The following is an 18,441-nucleotide window of genomic DNA, read 5'->3' as shown; positions in this document are numbered from 1 at the left end:
CACTTCGGGCTACCTCGGCTATTCATCTCCAACAATGGAAAGCAGTTCGAGGACATCAAGTTCTAGAATTGGTGTGCCGAGATGGGAATACAACAAAACTTCACCTCGGTAGCACACCCCCAGGCAAACGGGCAAGCGGAAGTCACCAACAGAGCCATACTCCATGGACTGAAGGCTCGCTTAGCTCAAGCAAAAGGACTATGGGTAGATGAGCTGCCTAGTGTGCCGACACTACACTTAAAGGCCTACGACGAGGAGACAAACGATGACAAGCTCCGTACCAACCTCGACCTGGTGGAAGAAGTATGAGACCTGGCATACATCCGGACTGCAGCTTACCAATAGAGAGTGGCTCGGTACTATAATGCTCGGGTCAAGAAACAACACTTCCGTGTCGGTGACCTAGTTCTTCGGAAGGTTATGGTACCTGAGTTTGGTGTTGGTAAGCTCGGACCGAACTGGGAAGGTCCGTACCAAGTAAGACGGGTATTCGGGGAAGGTACGTATGAGCTCGAGACCTTGGAATGAAAACAAGTACCTCAAGCGTGGAACATCGGCAACCTGAGAAGATACTACCTGTGGTTGCCGATCTGAAGAGAGGACTGTGAGTCACCCCCAGAAGCCTAAGAGCCACAATGCCGAGTGGATGTAAGACCTTAGCACAATGACAAGGCCCAATCGCCTTTTGGCATAGGCAGACAAGTCCTAGTCGCCTCTTTGGCATAGGGAAATCATCATGCCTAAGGCATAGACAGTTCGGGTGTAAACCCTACGATGTCTAACCCAGTTCGGCATATAATAACAGGTTGGACCCACTAGCTCTAAGGGATAACCGACATCTAAGCGAGTAGCCCGTGAGCAGATAAGTCGGGTATATACCCTATAATGCCCGCTCACCTCGGTGTACATTATGCAAAGTTATCCCTACTCCTAGCTCGTTTGCTCGGTAGTTCAGGGCAACCCACACATAGAAAAATTTTATTTCGGTTATCCCTACTTGCAGTCCAGCTTGGTAGCTCGACAGTTCGGGGTAACCTACACATTTCTACTTCTACTCGGTTTAGTTCGCTAGTTCGGGAGTTATGTATACTTAGAAAATTTTTGCACAAGAATAGTCAAAATGTTTTCCATTTCATTGATGTAAAAATGTTGAGTACAAAAGAGAGAGAAAAAGCAAAAAAAAACTTTCATTATAAACCGAGCTCGGAGGTCCGGGGTATACATCTTAAGATTCCAAGAGAAGAGGCAAAAATTATGCGTTCGGACTGCCAGGCAAGTTGATCTCCATTTGATCCTCCTCTGTGTCCTCTCGGCCTGATGAGCCCGCCTCTGGGACTTCATCGTCGCTTTCTTCTTCAGAGGAGCCGGGTTATTTGCTTGTTGCCTTCGCACCTTGGGAGTGAGGTCAAACATAGAAACTACTCCAAGGTCCAGCTCGGGAAACTTTTGTTGCCTCAGATATTTGCACAATTTGAAGCCAGAGGGATAAGAGCTCGATCCATACTCGACCTGAAGGTTTTGGAACTCAGGAGACTCCTTGAAGTTTTCAATGGTGCACTCCCTCTCTTCAGCTCGCGCCTCTTGAATGGCGTTCTCGAAGATTTCGGTGCACTCCCGAATCATTGCTTCAAGATTCTCATTCTCACATTAAAGCTTCCCCTTCTCCTCGGTCAGCACCAGAATCAGCTCCTGTTGACTCTAAGCTCCCTTCTTAGCCCAAAGAACCTGTCCCGAGCTATGTCCATCTCATGGTAGAGTTTCCATGCCTTCTCCTTGGCTTCCCGAGCTTGCTTTAGGCGGACCTCAGACTGGTAGGCTAATGAGTGAATGGCGGAGTTCACCTAAGCAAAGAAAGCAGAAGTTAGTATACTTAAAAAGCAAATAAGGAAACAAAGTGTAAACTAAGAATACTTACCACCACGCAATGGCTAGCAGCCCAGCCTCCGAGCTGACTCGTAGGCATGTCAGCCCACTCTACGACCTCGGTAGGAAAGACAACGTCCTTACTCTTGAGTAGCCCGAGTTGAGGGGTCATTATACTTTCCTTTGGTAGTTGGGGCTCGGGCGCGCTAATACTCTCTGGTTCATGAGGCAGAACGCCTTCATCCTAGTCTTCGTCCAGGTTCACAATGGGAGGCTGAGGACGGACCTCTTCCTCCGGGAGGGCCGACCTCGGATGGAACAAGAGCAGAAGGACCAACCTCCCAACGAGACTTCTTCAAAGCCTTCCTCTTCTTCCCTCTCTGGAAACTCTTGAGAAGGTTCTCAGCGTCAACCTCCGGCATGGCTACCAGGAGGGCTCAGCCCAGCTCGAACAAACTTCTCCTCGGCCAAGAAATCTCTCATCTCTAGGCCGAGGTCCCTCCAGGAGTTAACAACCGCCCTAGTCTCCATGTCTAAGCTTACTCCAGGATCTTTGATAGCCACTCTCCAGTGAGTCGGGAAGGGTCATCCCTCAAGATTTCGAACAAAAAAGTATCTCCTCTTCCAGGCCGGTACTTTGTTCAAGCTACCAAAGAAGATTTTAAACTCGGGCCGAGGAGAGATGTAGTAACTTTGTTGGACGTCCATGCACAGATAAGCGGAGTTCTTTTTGATTGAGCAGATCGAACTAAAGACGTCTAAGGACAGAGGTCGGTTGTATTCATGGAACAGGGAGATAGTACCTACTATGGTCTGAAGAGAGTTTGGGTGTAGTTGGTCGATAGTGATGTCAAAATACTTGATTATTTCTATAATAAAGGGATGGAGCGGGAAGCGCAGCCCGACTATGAGCTGCTCTTCGAAAACCGCAAGCTCATGGTGATTGTGAGCCCAATGATACTGACCTAAAGGAACACTAAAAACTAGGTTATCAGGGAGACGATAGCGAGCTACCAAAGACAGCAGCCTATCCGAGGTCATGGTAGAAGAACCGAAGTCATCCGGATCCCAGCCCTGAGAAGAAGATGAGACCTCCTCTCTAGAGGTCGGTCCCTACTCCCGAGCTTCAGGCTCCTCAGGTTGAGATGACCCAACTTCAGGTAAGGAAGTTTCCTCTAAGGGGCGAAGGGAGGAGCTGACCTCGCCAGTGGGAGCCAAGGACTGCACCTCGACACCCTCAAGCTAACTAGAATCACCTAGGAGCCTATCTATGCTAGCACTAGACATGATTAAAATAAAATAAGAAAAGGAGAATTAACTAAGAAAAGACGAACTCACCAAAAGGAGAATGACCTCGGAATACAAAGAAGGAAGTAGCGAGCTGAAAGACTCCGACGCGACCTATTTCTGGCGAGGAAGAAGAGTTCCTCAGTCCCCTATTTATAGTTCACCACAAGGCGATCAACGGTTGAAACCTGCACAATCCGACGGCTCTCATGAAAACCAATTGCACGTCACCCGAGGACGAAATCGGTTGAACGCGTTTTTGACGTCTACAGAGTCCATAATAGTGTGACGTCCATGTGTACACCTGATGCAACCTGGGTTATTGCAAGTTAAACTGGAGGCTCGAACAGGTCCGACCGACTGATCCACTTAGCAAAACCGCCTATACCTTGTGCCAAATCCACTTGGACTCATCATGAACTTCCCGCACCGGGTCAAAACCCCTGGCTCGAGGAGTGGGGGGCAATTGATGAGGGATGATTTGACCCAACCTAGTAAAAGGGGACACGTGGACATAACCTGACCAAGAGATGACAGCTTAGCCCGACATGCATAGTTTGCAACAGTTGAGCTTGGACTCCCAACCAATTTGACATTAAGTCACCTCAGGACAAGGCCACCTTGGTCCCAAGGCACTTCGACATTTAGTCCAGTTCGGAACTAAAAAGTATTAGCTCGGGGATATCAATCCAGACCACTATGTGGCAACCCTAGAAATCTCTCCAACAGACCCTGAACCTCGCAAGATCATGCCACATAACGGCAAGTCTTATCTCCTCCTCGCCTGGTTCGAGAGGAATTGATAAGCCTTATCAAGTTGGTAACATTATTCTCTAATTAAAACGGAAACGGATCCCATCGTGATGAAGATCCTAGAACCGATCCACAAAACCCACGAGTGCTCAGCTATATAAAGGCTCCAACCCCGAGGGCACAAGGTACACGTGATTTCTCTGCTCTCTAGCTCTCTAGCTCTCTATATTTCCAAAAAGTTATTTCAGCTCGCAACAAGCTTAGTAAGTTAAACATCGGAGTGACCTCGCCAGGCTAGGCACCCCGGGTTCTCTGATCATATTTTGCAGATCCACCTAGCTCGTTGTCCGACTGAAAGCCAGATCATCCTCCAACAGGGAGCAGTCAGATCGCACTACATCAACTGGTTTGATAAATTCCCATGATGGCAGAGCTTGAGTAAAAAGAATAAATGGATAAAGCAAAGTGCTAAGGCAACACAAATTAGAGTTGTTGAGTGGTCGTTTGATAAATGCTCAATGAATGATCGAGTGAACAATTCATGTCTCATGTTGGGCAGCCAGTGAGGCTATTGCCAATGAGGGGTTTGGGGAGAAACAAATGAACACAGTCTTACATCTACACATAGAGATTATTTCCAAGAACTCAAGCCTCACTGTATTAGGGCCCGGTTTGGTTCGTGGGAATAGGGGTTTGGAATCGGATTCGGAATGGGCTATTCCGATTCCAACTGTTTGGTTGGGCAGAATCGAAATCCCATTCCCATTCCTGCTGGAATGGCATTCTCCCATTTGAGGAAATGGACATTCCTTGCCCCTCCCTTGAGAATGAAATTCCATTCCTGCTGATTTTAATTCTCGTTCCCATTCCTATCTGAACCAAATAGGTTATGGGAATGGACCTTTCCAATTCCAATTCAAGAAGATTTTGATTTCGATTCCGATTCCAATTCTAACTGCAAACCAATGTTCCATAGAGCTTAGCCTCACGTCCATGCTAAATCTGAGCAGTTGTTAGCTCAAATGTAGAAGCAATTATTTCCAGGTTCTTACTAACCTGTATAGCACTTGTTGTCTTCTTTCTCCTAGTAGAGTTATTACTCTCCCCTATGTCGGTGAGTGCTAGCTAGGGCCAAATCCAGCCTCTTGCATTGTTTCGGATGCCTTAGCGGGTGTTTATGGCTCATGGTGTAATTCTTCATCCATCCGGTCATCATCTAGAGTCGGTTGTGTTAATGATACCACCTTCGGTAATACACCCTCATTTGGTGCCCAACCCAACTATCGTAGTCGTGGGCAATCATCCCACTAAATATGATGTCCAAATCTGCATATGAGGAAGACCCCTCTACCTAAACTGTGCTGCATCAGGGTATGTCTATCACACAAGGACATAACTATGTAAGGCTCTACCTAACAAAATGATTAACCTATATTTTTATTGTAATAAAAATGCTAAAATACACCATACCTTCAAATAGTCATCCTTAGCAATAAATGTTTCATTCACTGGATTCCAAGTCGAACTAGTATAAGTCGATAGTTTATGGAATATATTCCATTCATTCTTTATTGCATCCTAGTGATTCTTCATTTGTTTTTGGGTGTAACTTTTCCCCATTATCCTGTTGAATTCCTAAATCACATTTTCTCATCATTGTTGCAAATAGAACTCCACCCAAATTTTGTGTAGTTCAAGAGTCCACGTATTTTGAGAACTTCCCCCATTTTTCCCTTGACTACTAGCCATAACCTTCAAGTTATAATTATCAATGTAACAATAATTATATAATAATAATTGTGATAATAAAAAACATATTATTAATAAAGAAATACATGAAAATCTAGTTTATTCAAAAAATATAAAAAACATCACCAAAATAGCAATGAGAATTAAAAAATGAAATAGGATAAAATTTATTATACATATTAATAATAAAATAATTAATGAAAATTCTGATTATTCAAAAAGAAAATACAAAAAATATTCCCAATAAAAGCATCACCATTTACATTTAACAAATAAAAAATGAATGTGAATGTAACAAATAGTCATATAAAAATCCATGAAAAAATAATGAAAAATGCAATCACAAAATAAAGAAAACATGGAAACAATTAACTAATAATTAACCACAACAAAATATAAAAAGCATCACAAATATTTATATAGAAAATAAAGAGAAAATGCAATCACAAAGCAATAAAAATTGCAATCACAAATTAATAAAAAATGCAATCATTTACTAATTATTCATACAAAAAAATCAAGAAAATGCTACAACCACATATTTCAGCATATTTTCTGCATGATCTTCAACAAAAAAATAACACCCAAAAAAAATCTACTTATCCATAGGAATCATCATGCATACAATGCAGCCAAAAGAATGCCCAATATTCATCCAAAAAATATATATATGTAAAACATGGAGGGGGTTCATTTGGGTGAACTAATCTTCTTGGCCGGTGTCTGAACAGTGGGTTGTCATTGTTAAACTTGCCTAAGACAAATCTAAGAACACACCAAAGAGGGGAGTTTTAGGCGTTAAGAAAACCCAAAAAAATAGTTCAAGTTGATGAAGGAATGCATAAATTAGTAGTCATTGGCAAAACGACTGGTTCGCCGGTCGTTTTTTCTCACCGTTGGTCATTGTCGGTCACAAACCAAGTATCTTACTGCCCCCTGTGTGTTTGGAGTTAAAATGGAAGAAGAGAGAAGAAAACCCACACGCGGGGGAAGTTTGAGGATTAAAAAAAATATCAGGGTTTGTATTGTCCCATGTCATTCAAATAAGCACTTCTCCAATAAGTGCTAAAAAAAAGCAACTCTTAGGTCACTTTTTCTATAAATGCTTCTTTTTAAAAAGTACTTATTAGTGACTTTTTTTTTACCAAACATGCATAATCACTTAATTACCACTTAATGTGTGGTCTCAACACTTAAAAAGCATTTGTTAAAACAAGTACTTATTCTAAGTGAAATCAAACACGGCCTTAGTGTGGAGGGAGAGAGAATCTAGCACTAGCCGGCTTTCTTTTTGTGCATCTAGCATGTTAATGAAAATCAACCATGCCGCCCAAAGAATCCAAAGTTCTTATTCTGATATACTGGACTATGTTGTTCACGAGGTTCAACCCAGGATGACTTTTGAAGCCCCGCCTCTGGCCCAGCTGAAAGTCCAAAACAGGCCTAACCACTATGGGTTATGGCTAGACCTATTCATGCCTCGAGTTTGGGATTTCCCAAATAAGCCCAAACTGAACTTGAGACCAATTTGATAATAATATATACATAATAAAAGAATATAATATATTATACAATATTATGTAATAATAATATTAATAGCCAAAAATGTATTATATAATTTATAGAATATTATAATACACACGCACATTCACACACACATATATATATATATATTATAAAGTATATGTCTAGATGGAAATTTGGGCTTTACATAGGACCAGACTTAGGTTCAAGCTGTAGGCCCGATGATAGAATCAAGCTCAGGTTTCAGCTTGATCATTTTCTATCTATAAAGTATCAACCGAACAATGAAGAAATGTTTCAGTGTTATTTGTCTAGAGAAAAGATGAAGATTGACCTATTTGGTGTGGGTCCATGTAGAAATTACAATTAATCTTTTTAGGTGAAATGGGTTGATGAATAAAAATAAATTGGTGAGAGATATGTGTTGTCATATCACATATGACAAGAAACGTCAATTTTTTTGATATAAAACAAAAGATCGAGCTAGAGCTACACACAATTTGATGTCTCTATAAAATAGCCTCACATGCAAATAGTCTTAATCAAATTTTGTATGCCAATTTGTATTTATCAACCCAAAATATTTTAAGTAGAAACAAGAATGGTGCCAAATATATTATAAAAAAAGCATATCACCTAATTAATTATTTGAAAAAACCTGGCCATTTTATTTTCTATTCAGAATATATCATATATAAAATAACAATTTACAAAGGAACAACTTCAAATAAATTTATCATATAAGTAGTGAATCTTAAATGATTTAAATGGTGTGGGCCCATTCTTTTAGATAATATATAGTAATTTTCTTAAATAAAAAATTATAAAAATAAAATAAAAAATCTAACCTAAATTTTTACTATAGATGATTTTAAAAAAGGAATTAAGGAAATAGTTCAGATTAATAGCCCTGTACTTAATACTGGGGTCATTCCTAGTGTTTATCAAAAGAAAAGAATGGTACATATCTATGGATTATGTATGGTCATGACTCACACCAATATGTCAAAAAAGGGAAAATTCCTGATCTTGCACTTTGGCTCGAGTGACGATTTAGTCCCCGAACTTTAAAATGTGACAATTCAATAACCAAACTTTCAAAGTGCAACAATCTAGTATCCGTCGTTAACCAACCCTTACATAGCATGCAAAAAGACACAACCCTTCGAATGTCATCTAATTTTCTTTATCAACCATCTGCTAAAATCAGAACCAACCAACATAAAATCTTTTTCCCTGAATCTTAGAACAAGAACCCATGATGCATTTTGAACAATCTTCCCATGTCCTTTTCACAACAACCCAATTCATCAATAAAACATATCATGTTAAGCATTCTCTTCCAATTATATCTGCTGTTGTCCAATAAGTAGCTTCTGATCCAATCTTGTTCAATGGTTAAATGCTTCAACTTTTCAATAATTTGAGCAAATTCCTTATTGACATTACCGATCAAAAGTGATGGGCAACAGATGGCCAACCTAATGACAGTTGCCTTACTATGACCAAGTTCTTCATAAGCTTGGAGTTTTGAAGCCAAAATCCCAGTCATATGCAAAACTTTCCCTTGCCTCCTTGTAAATCTTACCAATCCTAGTACGAGGAATACCGTAACTGCACAGAACATGAAAATTCTCCAGCATGATATCATCATCACTAAGAAAAATCAGTTTACACGGAAGAAGGGGAAGCTGAGATGGCAATAAACCCAAGCTCTCAAAGAATGGTTCAAATTCATTAATGGGATTATAGCGAAGGAACCTGGATAGTGACCGAGAGACCTCTTGCTCGCTCTCAACCTTGGAGAGCAGATTCTGAAGGAATGCCGGTGAATTCTTGCTAATGTTCTCTGCATCAGTGAAGTGCAAGTTTCTAGTACAGTGTAGATAATCAAATAACGCATACCGAGCTTCAGTTCGTGCAACTCGAGAAATGCGGTTTACAATTGTTGGACAGGACGGGTCAGGAAGAGAGATTTTTCCAGCATGGACAGGCTTACTACTGCAAAAAAAATCGAATTTTCTTCAAGTTCACCAATTTTAGAGAAACAACAAAAGAAACCCAGGGGCAGTGAGTAGGTCTACTAGCGGAAAGAAATCGAACTCTCTCCAAGTCCAATGAATCCTCAAAAACAACAGGAGAAATCCATGAGCAGTGGAATTGCAAATTCATCCCGGAGATAGAGTAATACTTCTAAAGATTTGACGAACTATCATGACAAGTTGGAAATAATCAATTAAAATCTATTTGGGTTGGTGGATTTCTTTTTTTTTTGCAGGAAGGAGGTAAATTGAGGGCATCAAAAGTATATCTTGACAGAGTGGCAATCTATTCTTTGTTGGTTTTCTAACTCTAGAGTGTCTGGTCTTTCACATCTCTACATAACAAATGAAGAGTTAGCAGTAACTTGCCTCAGCAGGGAACATTCTTAGATGCATAAATAGATTCATTCCGACCCAAAATTAGCAGAAAAATTGGGCAAAGCTTGAAATTGGGTTGGTTTTCTTACCTTTGATTTCTGGGTTTTTATACTTTTACACATTGTGTATCCAACACTACGTTCTTTAGAGAGAAAGCCCGCATAGGAGCTGGAATTAGATGACACAAATGCGCCACCACGACGACTTCCAAGCGTGAATCAGTCCGAGTCGAAGCCAAAAACTTGATAAATCGTTTGCAGATCGGGAACACGGAGGCCAAGAACGCTGAGATGGATTCTTTGCTTGGGTTGCTCCATGAGGATGATAAGAACGTCCTAATCGACGTCGCATAGGGTGTAGTTCCGATTTGAGATCTCTAGAGATCAAGGAGAGATCCCTTGCAGCGATTAGGAATGTCGCACACTAAATCTTGTTCAGAAAGTGTTTTATTTTTAAGTGGCACATGAGTTCACATGATATAATATAATAGTAGGTATTAAATTGTCACATTTGGAAAGTTCAGACACGTTTTAAAGTTCAAGTATTAAATTGACACTCGGCCTAAAGTATATGTACCTATCAGGAATTCCCCCCCCAAAAAATGATAAAATATAAAAATCTCTCCTGAAGTTTCTGATAATCATAAAAACCTTACTTATAATTTCATTTTAGTAAAATCCTCCTCTATTTTTTATAAAATCAACAAATACTTTCCTTTCGTCACTGATTAAGACAAAAAAACATTAAAGAAATGATCACTTTTTTTAAAATACCTATTTTACCCTTTCTCAAATACTATTCATCTTCTTCCCCGTTCGAACCCAAAAAGGTAGCGATGCCACCCCTCTGATTAGTTATTACTTGAATCAAGAGTTGTTTGCTTCTCTCTCCTCTTCTCAAATGATAAAAGATAAAAGGTACATCAAGAAAAAGCGGACACTAAATATCGGCAATGATATATCGATTATGGGGGTTGTAATGCCCGAAATTCTCTCTCTCTCGGTTATCTTCCATGGGCAATGGCTACGGGAAGCTTGGCACCCCTACTTCCTTGGTGGCAGTGGAGTTCGCCGCTGACATGACATAGTTGTTGTTATATTCAATCCTCTCGTTGAAGGACTTGGCCACTCCTTCTGCTACGTTCTCCCCGATCCCTTTCATCTCTCCTCCTCCAAAGCTTACTCGGAGGAGACCACCACCTTTTGATCCATCTCTGGCACTTCTGTAAGTGCTAACATGTTTACCCCTCTCTCTACAGCTTTTGTTGATCTCTATTCTTATAACAGTCTTGATCGAGCTGCTGCTTTTGAAAGCTCTACCTCCTTTGCTTCCATTCCCCTGCAACCCGTTCCTTGCTATCTCATGAATTATGGTCCATTGTCCGAAAATTTTGGGGGGAGTTATGGGTTTTGGTCCCCTTGTCAGGGGATTTTTATCTAGTTCGATCGAGAGAGGCTTCAGTATGGACCTCTTGAGCGTGGCTTGTTTTCAGGTCCTTTGGATAAAGGGTCTGATTAGTTTCAGAGGATCTTCTCTCATGGGGGTTATGCGTTTAGATTAAGATCCAAAAGGGGCCTCTAATTCAGGTTCTCTGGTAGGCCATCACAAAGACCATTAGTCGCGGTTAGAACTCCTTAGTTGCCCTGGTCAAATGGATCATCTCTGTCAAAGAATCCGGTTATGTTGTTGCATTAGAGAAGAACGGGGAGAACCTCACCGTTAGTAGCACTAATTTGAGCAGAAAAGGGAGCTTGGATGGCGACTATTCTTTTGAAAGCTAGAATCTTCAATGGGCTCAAGGGAAATCTGGGGAAGATTGAGTCCATGTTGAGAGCTGCTTGCTTCTCTCTCCTTTTCTCAATCCAAGGAAAAATATTATAGAGTGAAGAAAAGGTTTTCGGAAAGGCCATTGGCTTTAGATGAGGACTGTGGAATGAATCACGTAACTAGAAGGTTGAATCGACATATCTATATGTTGGTACATAGATATTTAGAAGGGTGAACTGCCTCTGGGTTTGAACGGGAAAAAGATGAACAGTATTTGAGAAAGGGTAAAATAAGTATTTTAATGAAAAATGATCATCTCATTCACGTTTTCGTTGGTCATCGACGAAAGGGTGGTACTTGTTAATTTTATCAAAAATAGAAGAGAGGTTTTTATGATTATTAAAAACTTATTTTGTATTTTACCAAAAAAAAAAAAAAAAAGACTCACATGGTCACACCAATGTGTCCGTCACGGTTCACAAAGGCGCAACCATACCACTCCACTGTCAGATGCACACACAAGCCGGATCACTGTTTCGACTTCGAATACAACGATAGGCCCAAAATCTACGACAGGCGATGCAATGTAAATGGGAGTTTATCTGCGATGTAAATCTGTTTTACCAACTTTTTTGTACAACGAGGAGCGGATCAAGAGACCGAAGCTGTTCTTTTCTTTCTTCCCTTGCTTGTTGCTTCCTTTTCCTTTCTTATGCCTAGATTTGTAACTTCAATTTCTTGCCTCTAGTTTTTTAATTTTCTTTTTCAAATGGTTCACTGCGTCTGACTCTCTCTCTCTCTCTCTCTCTCTCTCCCTCTCTCTCTCTCTAAATGGCAAGACCTTCAGGAAGAATCATTCGAGGTCTCTTTAGATTGCATTTCAATCAAATTCCCTCAAACCCTACACCTCAAAACGACGTTTTCTCATCTGCGAATTCTTCGTCTGGGCTTTCAAGTTTAAGAAACGTAATCCTTGAACCTCATTCAAATCTATGTATTCATCAACCCACATTTGCCGATAGGGGATTTTCTCAGATCTCTTCAAAACATAATTGTCCTATGCCGTCGGTTGAATATGTCATAAGGAATTACTCTTCAGGGGTTTTGTCATCCGGACTTTCAAAATCCAGCTGTTTAAATCCTGAAATCAATTTGAAGCTTCAGACATTCTCTAATTTCTCTTCCAGAAGCTTAGGTCTTCATAAACATCCTGGAAATTTATCTGGGTGTAGGTATTTCTCTTTTAGGAGTTCGGATTTTGGTAAACTCAATGGAAATTTCACTAAAACTGTCGTCGATAAGCCCTTATCGGTTGTTAGATCGGCGTTCACTCGGTACCGGGAGGCTGTCGGCCTGCAGGTTGAGGCGTTTTTTAAGAGGAACTATCTGGTGCTGGTGGGGGCCACTGGAGTTGCCCTCTGCATCTTGCTGTGGAGAATCATGTTCGGAATAGCAAATACTTTTGTTGGACTTTCAGAGGGCATGGCGAAGTACGGGTTTCTTGCTCTTTCAACTGCCATTGTGGCATTCACTGTGAGTTTTTTTCAAATGCTTATTACTCGTTGAACGTAATGATATCCAGTTGTTCCTGTTAGGATACATTGGGAGCACAATGGTATACAACTATTAGATGCAGTGAGGTTATTTGGTTTATTAATACCTATTCGTATCTGTAATGACATTGTGTTGATAGAGAAATTTACTCATATTCCATGACTTGCTTATGCAAAACTGGTCCATATGTATTAAGTCCTTCCAAGTCCTAGGGGATTCATGGTGTGAAACTCGAGGTTCAATTGTGATGCCAGCAATCTTTATTCAGCTATTTTCGCAACTTGGTAATATTAGTTCCTTAAACAAGAGCATAATTTACATTTTTAAATTGACCAATTACTCTTATTTTAGTAACTGCTCAGAACACCTTTTTTTTTTGTTTAACTGATCTTGGAATTGTGTGAGTAGTGATTCTCAAAACTATCTTGCTAATGATTCTCAATCATGACACAACTAATTTGTTAATGGAAACTGAAATGGAACTTCACAGAAATGGACTGTCATTTTTCTGTCAGATATAATTACTTCATACTTTTTTTGATAAATGAGTAAAATTTTATTAAACCAGCAAATACGAGTTACATGCAACCCATAGGAAGGCACGAGATGCGGCTATTCCTTTAAAGTTAGTTACAAAGTTATAAGTACAAAAGAATCTACATAGAAGCCCAAAATAAAGTATCCTGAAGAGCCCCTTGTTTTGCAAGTGGATCAGCCATTGAGTTTGCTGATTTGCCTACCCACTGAACTCTGATTGTCGTATTCCTTATTAACCATTTAACTATTTTGAGAAGATCTCTAAAACCCCAAATCACAGTATAAGTACTTTATACTTCTAACAACGATCTTGTCGTTCTACAGAACTCATTTATCTTTGCTATCTTACAATCATATAAGTTTCAAGAAAAGAGAGCTTATATTACTTGGTTGTTTCATTTCACATTGCCTAATTGCTAATTCTTTAGAGAAAGCACCACGAGCGCGCTTATACTCTTCCAATTGATAGAGATCTTGTCTTGAACTTCAATATCACTGACCATTCTCTCAATGCAATCTAAAAAGCCCATTTCAAACTTTTCAACGGATGCTTTATCTTGTGCTTTAGCCTTATAATAAAGGGCTGGATTGAGAAAAAACCAGCTAAGTGTAATGGATGTTGCATCATATTAGTCCAACACCTATAAAAAATCTCTAAAATGGACTTATACTCCATCTCTTTCCCACTAAAATTTTCTTTTATTTTCTTTATTCCATTACATAGTAAAAATAACCCATTACGGATTTCTCATCATCATCAACCAATCGTAAAACCTCCACATTTGGTTGGGTAGCCAAAAGAGCAACTCTTACATTTTTCCAAAACCCAACAGAAAGCACAGTGCTTGATGCTCTTAGTCCATCTGATTTGTTAGCCCATTTACGTTCCACAAATCACCAACAAATAAATCACGCAAGGGCTCCTTGAAAGTATACAAACTTTGTAAAGTTAGAAAAGATGTGGCAAACCTTGTAACTGCACATTGCACAAGATCTCTTCCACTTGTTTTTCCCTCATGCGTGTAAGAAGAAGATGATGCCTATAAACAAAAGCAATTATATTTGTCTTGCACTGGTAATACAACTTTTTGTAGACCTCAATTCTCAAATGTCTTACAACATGAGGTCTATACAATGAGTAGCACAAGGAGTCCAAAATAAATTCTTCCTTTTCAATCTTAAAAGATCACTGACAACAATGATAAATAAGGAAGAAGAAGAGAAGGGAGTGAGGAGAGAAGGGAGAAGAGAGGAGAAAGGTTTTGGAGCCAACTAACTGACTAGCGGTGCCAGCTTATGTTATTATAAATAGGGTGACCATAATTAAAAGGGAAAAGACCCTTATGCCCCTACTGAAGTTAGAGTACATAAACAATGATAAAAAACTACTTTAACCAGACCAAACAGACACTAACTCAGCAGAATATAAACATAAAAAATAAAGTATAACATTCCAACAATTTTCAAGTATGCTTAGTGTACCAGTACTAAGCATGTACTGGTATCTGCACACTGTGACCATGAAGTATCTGGTATTAGCAGTTCTACATTGCCCATGGATTGGGAGATCGCTAATTTCAGGAAAGTGAGAGTTGAAGGGGACTCAAAAGTTGTGGTTGGATGGTTGAGAGACATCTGCAATGAACCATGGCTATATAGGAATATTATGAGGGGGAGATCAGAAGCCTACCAAAGAATTGGGGCTAATAGGGGAGAATTTTTCTGGGATCAAAGAAAGTTGAATTATTAAGGTTGTGTTTGGTTTGAAGGAAAAAGCAGGGAAAGGTAAGAACGAATTTGCAAACCTTATATTGGTTTCCCTACATTTTCCTTCAAACCAAACATAGCACAAGGGTTGGTAGCTGTGACTAACCAACAAATTGGCCTGTTTAGCAGACTTGTATATTACTTATACTCTTTTCATTTTATACTTGATTTAACAAAGATAACAGTAATCCCCCCCCCCCCCCCCCCCGAAAAAAAAAAAAACAAAAAATCAACCTCAAAGGACAGTATGTACTTGTGTATCTGGGTATCATAAGGTCCTGCTGGTGGATCTTGTAAATTCAAAATCAACCTCAAAGGACAAAGGGGATTTGCAATCATTCATTCTTTAGTTTGATCTCTCACCAGATTGTTGATGACCATTCAAAGAATACAATACTTTGAAATTTATTGGAATTGATTGTGTTGATTGCTTCTGAAACCACTGGTAGGACAGTGAAGTAGTGGAACTTCCCTTCTTGCATATATGCAACATCTTCTCATTTTGTATGATCCCAAGTAGATTTAACAGGGATATCACAATTTACATGGCTTTACTGTTCTTTACAGATATTAGTAGCCTGGTTTATTATCAGAATTTTTTTTTTTTTTTTTTGCTTTTTCTATTTTGAAGGGCCTGTATGTCCGTTCAAGGTTCACCGTCAATCCTGATAAGGTTTATAGAATGGCCATGAGGAAGCTGAACACATCTGTTGGAATTCTTGAGGTCATGGGTGCCCCTCTTTCCGGTACTGATTTAAGAGCGTACGTGATGTCAGGAGGTGGGCTGAGGCTGAAGAACTTCAAGCCAAGGCTGGCAAGCAAACGGTGTTTCTTAATTTTCCCCATTCGTGGCTCTGAACGAAAAGGACTTGTAAGCGTCGAAGTAAAAAGGAAAAAGGGCCAGGTTTGCTTCCATACTTTCCTGTTAATTCTTATACCCTTGTTGTATCATTGTGCAAGTAAGAGGAAACCTTTAATCCTGTCTAATTCTTCTTTTAACATCACTGTTTATCTAATGCATATTTGTTGTTGGTTAGGATCTTCCAATTGAATCTACAACTTCTTTGATAAGTTTATCTTCCATATGGGACAAATTGCACTATCCAATTTCTTAATGCTACTCTTCCTGAATGCCAGTGATGAATCATGCGATATGTTAGATTTTCATTTAAAGTTGTATTTAAGAAGGAATGAATTGAACTACTTGCATTTATTGATCCCGACTGCTAAGCTGTCTCCTTTTGGGAGGAAAGTCATTATAAACTGTTTTAATATGTTAATGACCTAAGAGAGTTCTCTTTCTGCAGTATGACATGAAGCTATTGGCAGTTGATATCCCCATGACAACAGGACCTGACCAGCGATTATTCCTGGTTGGGGATGAAGAGGAATACAAGATTGGTGGTGGATTGATATCTGAACTTAGAGATCCCATAGTGAAAGCTATGGCTGCAGAGAGAGAGTTTGAAGCTCTTGACCAAAAGGAAGAAGAGGATGATGCAAAAAAAGAGATTCAAGAGGAAGAAAGAAGGAACCGCGGAGAGGTTGAAAAGCTGGAAAAAGGTAGCTTGTAGAGATACAAAATAATTGTTGTTCGTTTCTATTTTTTTCAGGTATTTCCTTTGAGTTCATCTGTTTCCATCTTTCTCTGTTATTCTTCCCCTTCTGATGCTTAAGAAAACTGATGTTACCCTAAACAAGCAGGAATAACAACTTTGACGCATCTGGCGTCTAAACCATTCTGAGTTAACTGGTTCACATCACCTTGTGTGATTTTGAGAACTGCAAGTCTTATTGTTTAAATAGGAAAATCAATACTGAATTGTGGCTCCATTGAGAGAACAAAGGTGGAGGTGGGAGGGAAGTAATTGGCTGATTCTCTCCTTTTCTCTCCCTATTTGTGTTATTAATTAATTAAAAGCGATAACAGAACTGGTAATAGGTTAGGGGAAGAAATGTTGGTCCTTCATCTGTATTACAGATAATAGATGTAGCACAACCTCAGAAATTTGCCATAAAAAATACAATCTCAGAACTTATGCAGCCATGTTGATTCTTTGATTCTTTCTAAATGGTTGCTTCTGCATATGCATGTAGGAATAGAAAGAGAAGATAACTTGAAGGTAAGACCAGTTTTTTTTTTCTTTTTCTTTCTTTTTCTAACAGCCCTTAGGCTCATTTCATTCAACAGAATCAACATTACACACCTTACAGACTACATCCAAGATCTCAGGGGGAGGAGGCCCATCCCAGGAACCAGTAACATATAGCTTGACAGCACACTTAGCTAACAGATGGGCTGCCATATCACAGGATCTTGGGGAACTAACAATCAAACCCATGCATTGGGTTGAACAGAAATTTGGATAGGTTTTAGGTTGGCAAGTTTAGGTTTTAACAGCAGTTTGGTTCGAAGACGAGGTTAATATTCAAGACTTCAAGGTTGGTCTAGGGTTGGCTCTGAACCCCACCCAACCCATCTAATATGTATCCATGTTTTATTAGAGAGGGTCAAACTGCCTATTTGTATTTGTACTCTTTTCAGACTGAACCTTTCTCTTAATTTGGAAAGAATACAAATGCAAATATATACAATACAAATACATACAAAATAATATAAAATACAATATTTTTTTTTATAAATAATATAAAGCAAAATTTTGCACTCTACATATTTGTATTTGTTTTCCTTCCAAACTGAGCGTTCGGATCAAACTTCATCATTGGTTCAAATTTAATACTTCATGGTCACTTCACTTATTCCTAACTTCCTATTCGTTATCGGATGCCATCTAAATTCTAAAAATGGATAGCTTTATACTTGGTTCTCTAGACCTACCTGTTGATAAATTAGGGATTTATTTTGATAAAAAAAATATAGCACAATAAAACGGTTTTTGAGTAGAAAGAATTTCAGCATTTTTGAGAAGCCCGTGCTCTCTATTGGGTGAAATGCGAAAAGATCAACCCTATGACCCTTGAGAGGAGTTCGAATCAGCCCCCCACAATGTCCCACAGCACATCTCCGCCGTGTATTGGAAACATCACATCATTATTTTTGGGATTATCATTCCCACTACATGGTGGGGATGTGCTGTGAAACGTTGTGGGGGCTGATTTGGTCTCACTTGAGAGAATAAACCATATGATGGTTGATCCTCCAAATAAGATCCTTGAGAGAATAAACCATTGGTAGAGGAGTTTTTGGTAGAAAAAAGAG

General features: G+C 39.5%; 2 protein-coding genes and 1 pseudogene across 4 annotated transcripts in view; 1 reads left to right on the top strand and 2 right to left on the bottom strand.

Annotated features, from left to right (window-relative positions):
* The window catches only part of LOC148853214 (mediator of RNA polymerase II transcription subunit 9-like), a 46,735-nt gene extending 36,636 nt beyond the window's left edge, over nt 1-10,099 (bottom strand). Inside the window, exon 1 of one of the 2 annotated variants that reach the window (XM_088944047.1) lies at nt 9,686-10,099. The gene's annotated coding sequence lies outside the window, so the exon portion shown is untranslated. The remainder of the gene's footprint in view (nt 1-9,685) is intronic. The other variant, XM_088944057.1, reaches the window with a different exon arrangement.
* Nucleotides 8,180-10,834, bottom strand: LOC148853213 (transcription termination factor MTEF18, mitochondrial-like; annotated as a pseudogene). The gene is made up of 2 exons (XR_016099448.1): nt 10,779-10,834; nt 8,180-9,198 (listed from the first exon to the last, which is right to left on the bottom strand). The product of XR_016099448.1 is annotated as a transcription termination factor MTEF18, mitochondrial-like (transcript).
* An 854-nt stretch (nt 10,835-11,688) lies between these two features.
* On the top strand, nt 11,689-17,003 carry LOC148853212 (uncharacterized). The gene is made up of 3 exons (XM_088946838.1): nt 11,689-12,896; nt 15,853-16,125; nt 16,529-17,003. Exons 1-3 carry the CDS (start codon nt 12,195-12,197, stop codon nt 16,793-16,795), a joined length of 1,242 nt encoding a protein of 413 aa, XP_088802964.1. The 5' UTR covers nt 11,689-12,194; the 3' UTR covers nt 16,796-17,003.
* The last annotated feature ends 1,438 nt before the right edge of the window (nt 17,004-18,441 follow it).

This window comes from Nelumbo lutea, chromosome 5, assembly GCF_056320005.1.
Source record: "Nelumbo lutea isolate HS-2025 chromosome 5, American lotus-T2T, whole genome shotgun sequence".
Classification (NCBI taxonomy): Eukaryota; Viridiplantae; Streptophyta; class Magnoliopsida; order Proteales; family Nelumbonaceae; genus Nelumbo; species Nelumbo lutea.
This window is presented reverse-complemented; position numbering and strand designations above follow the sequence as displayed.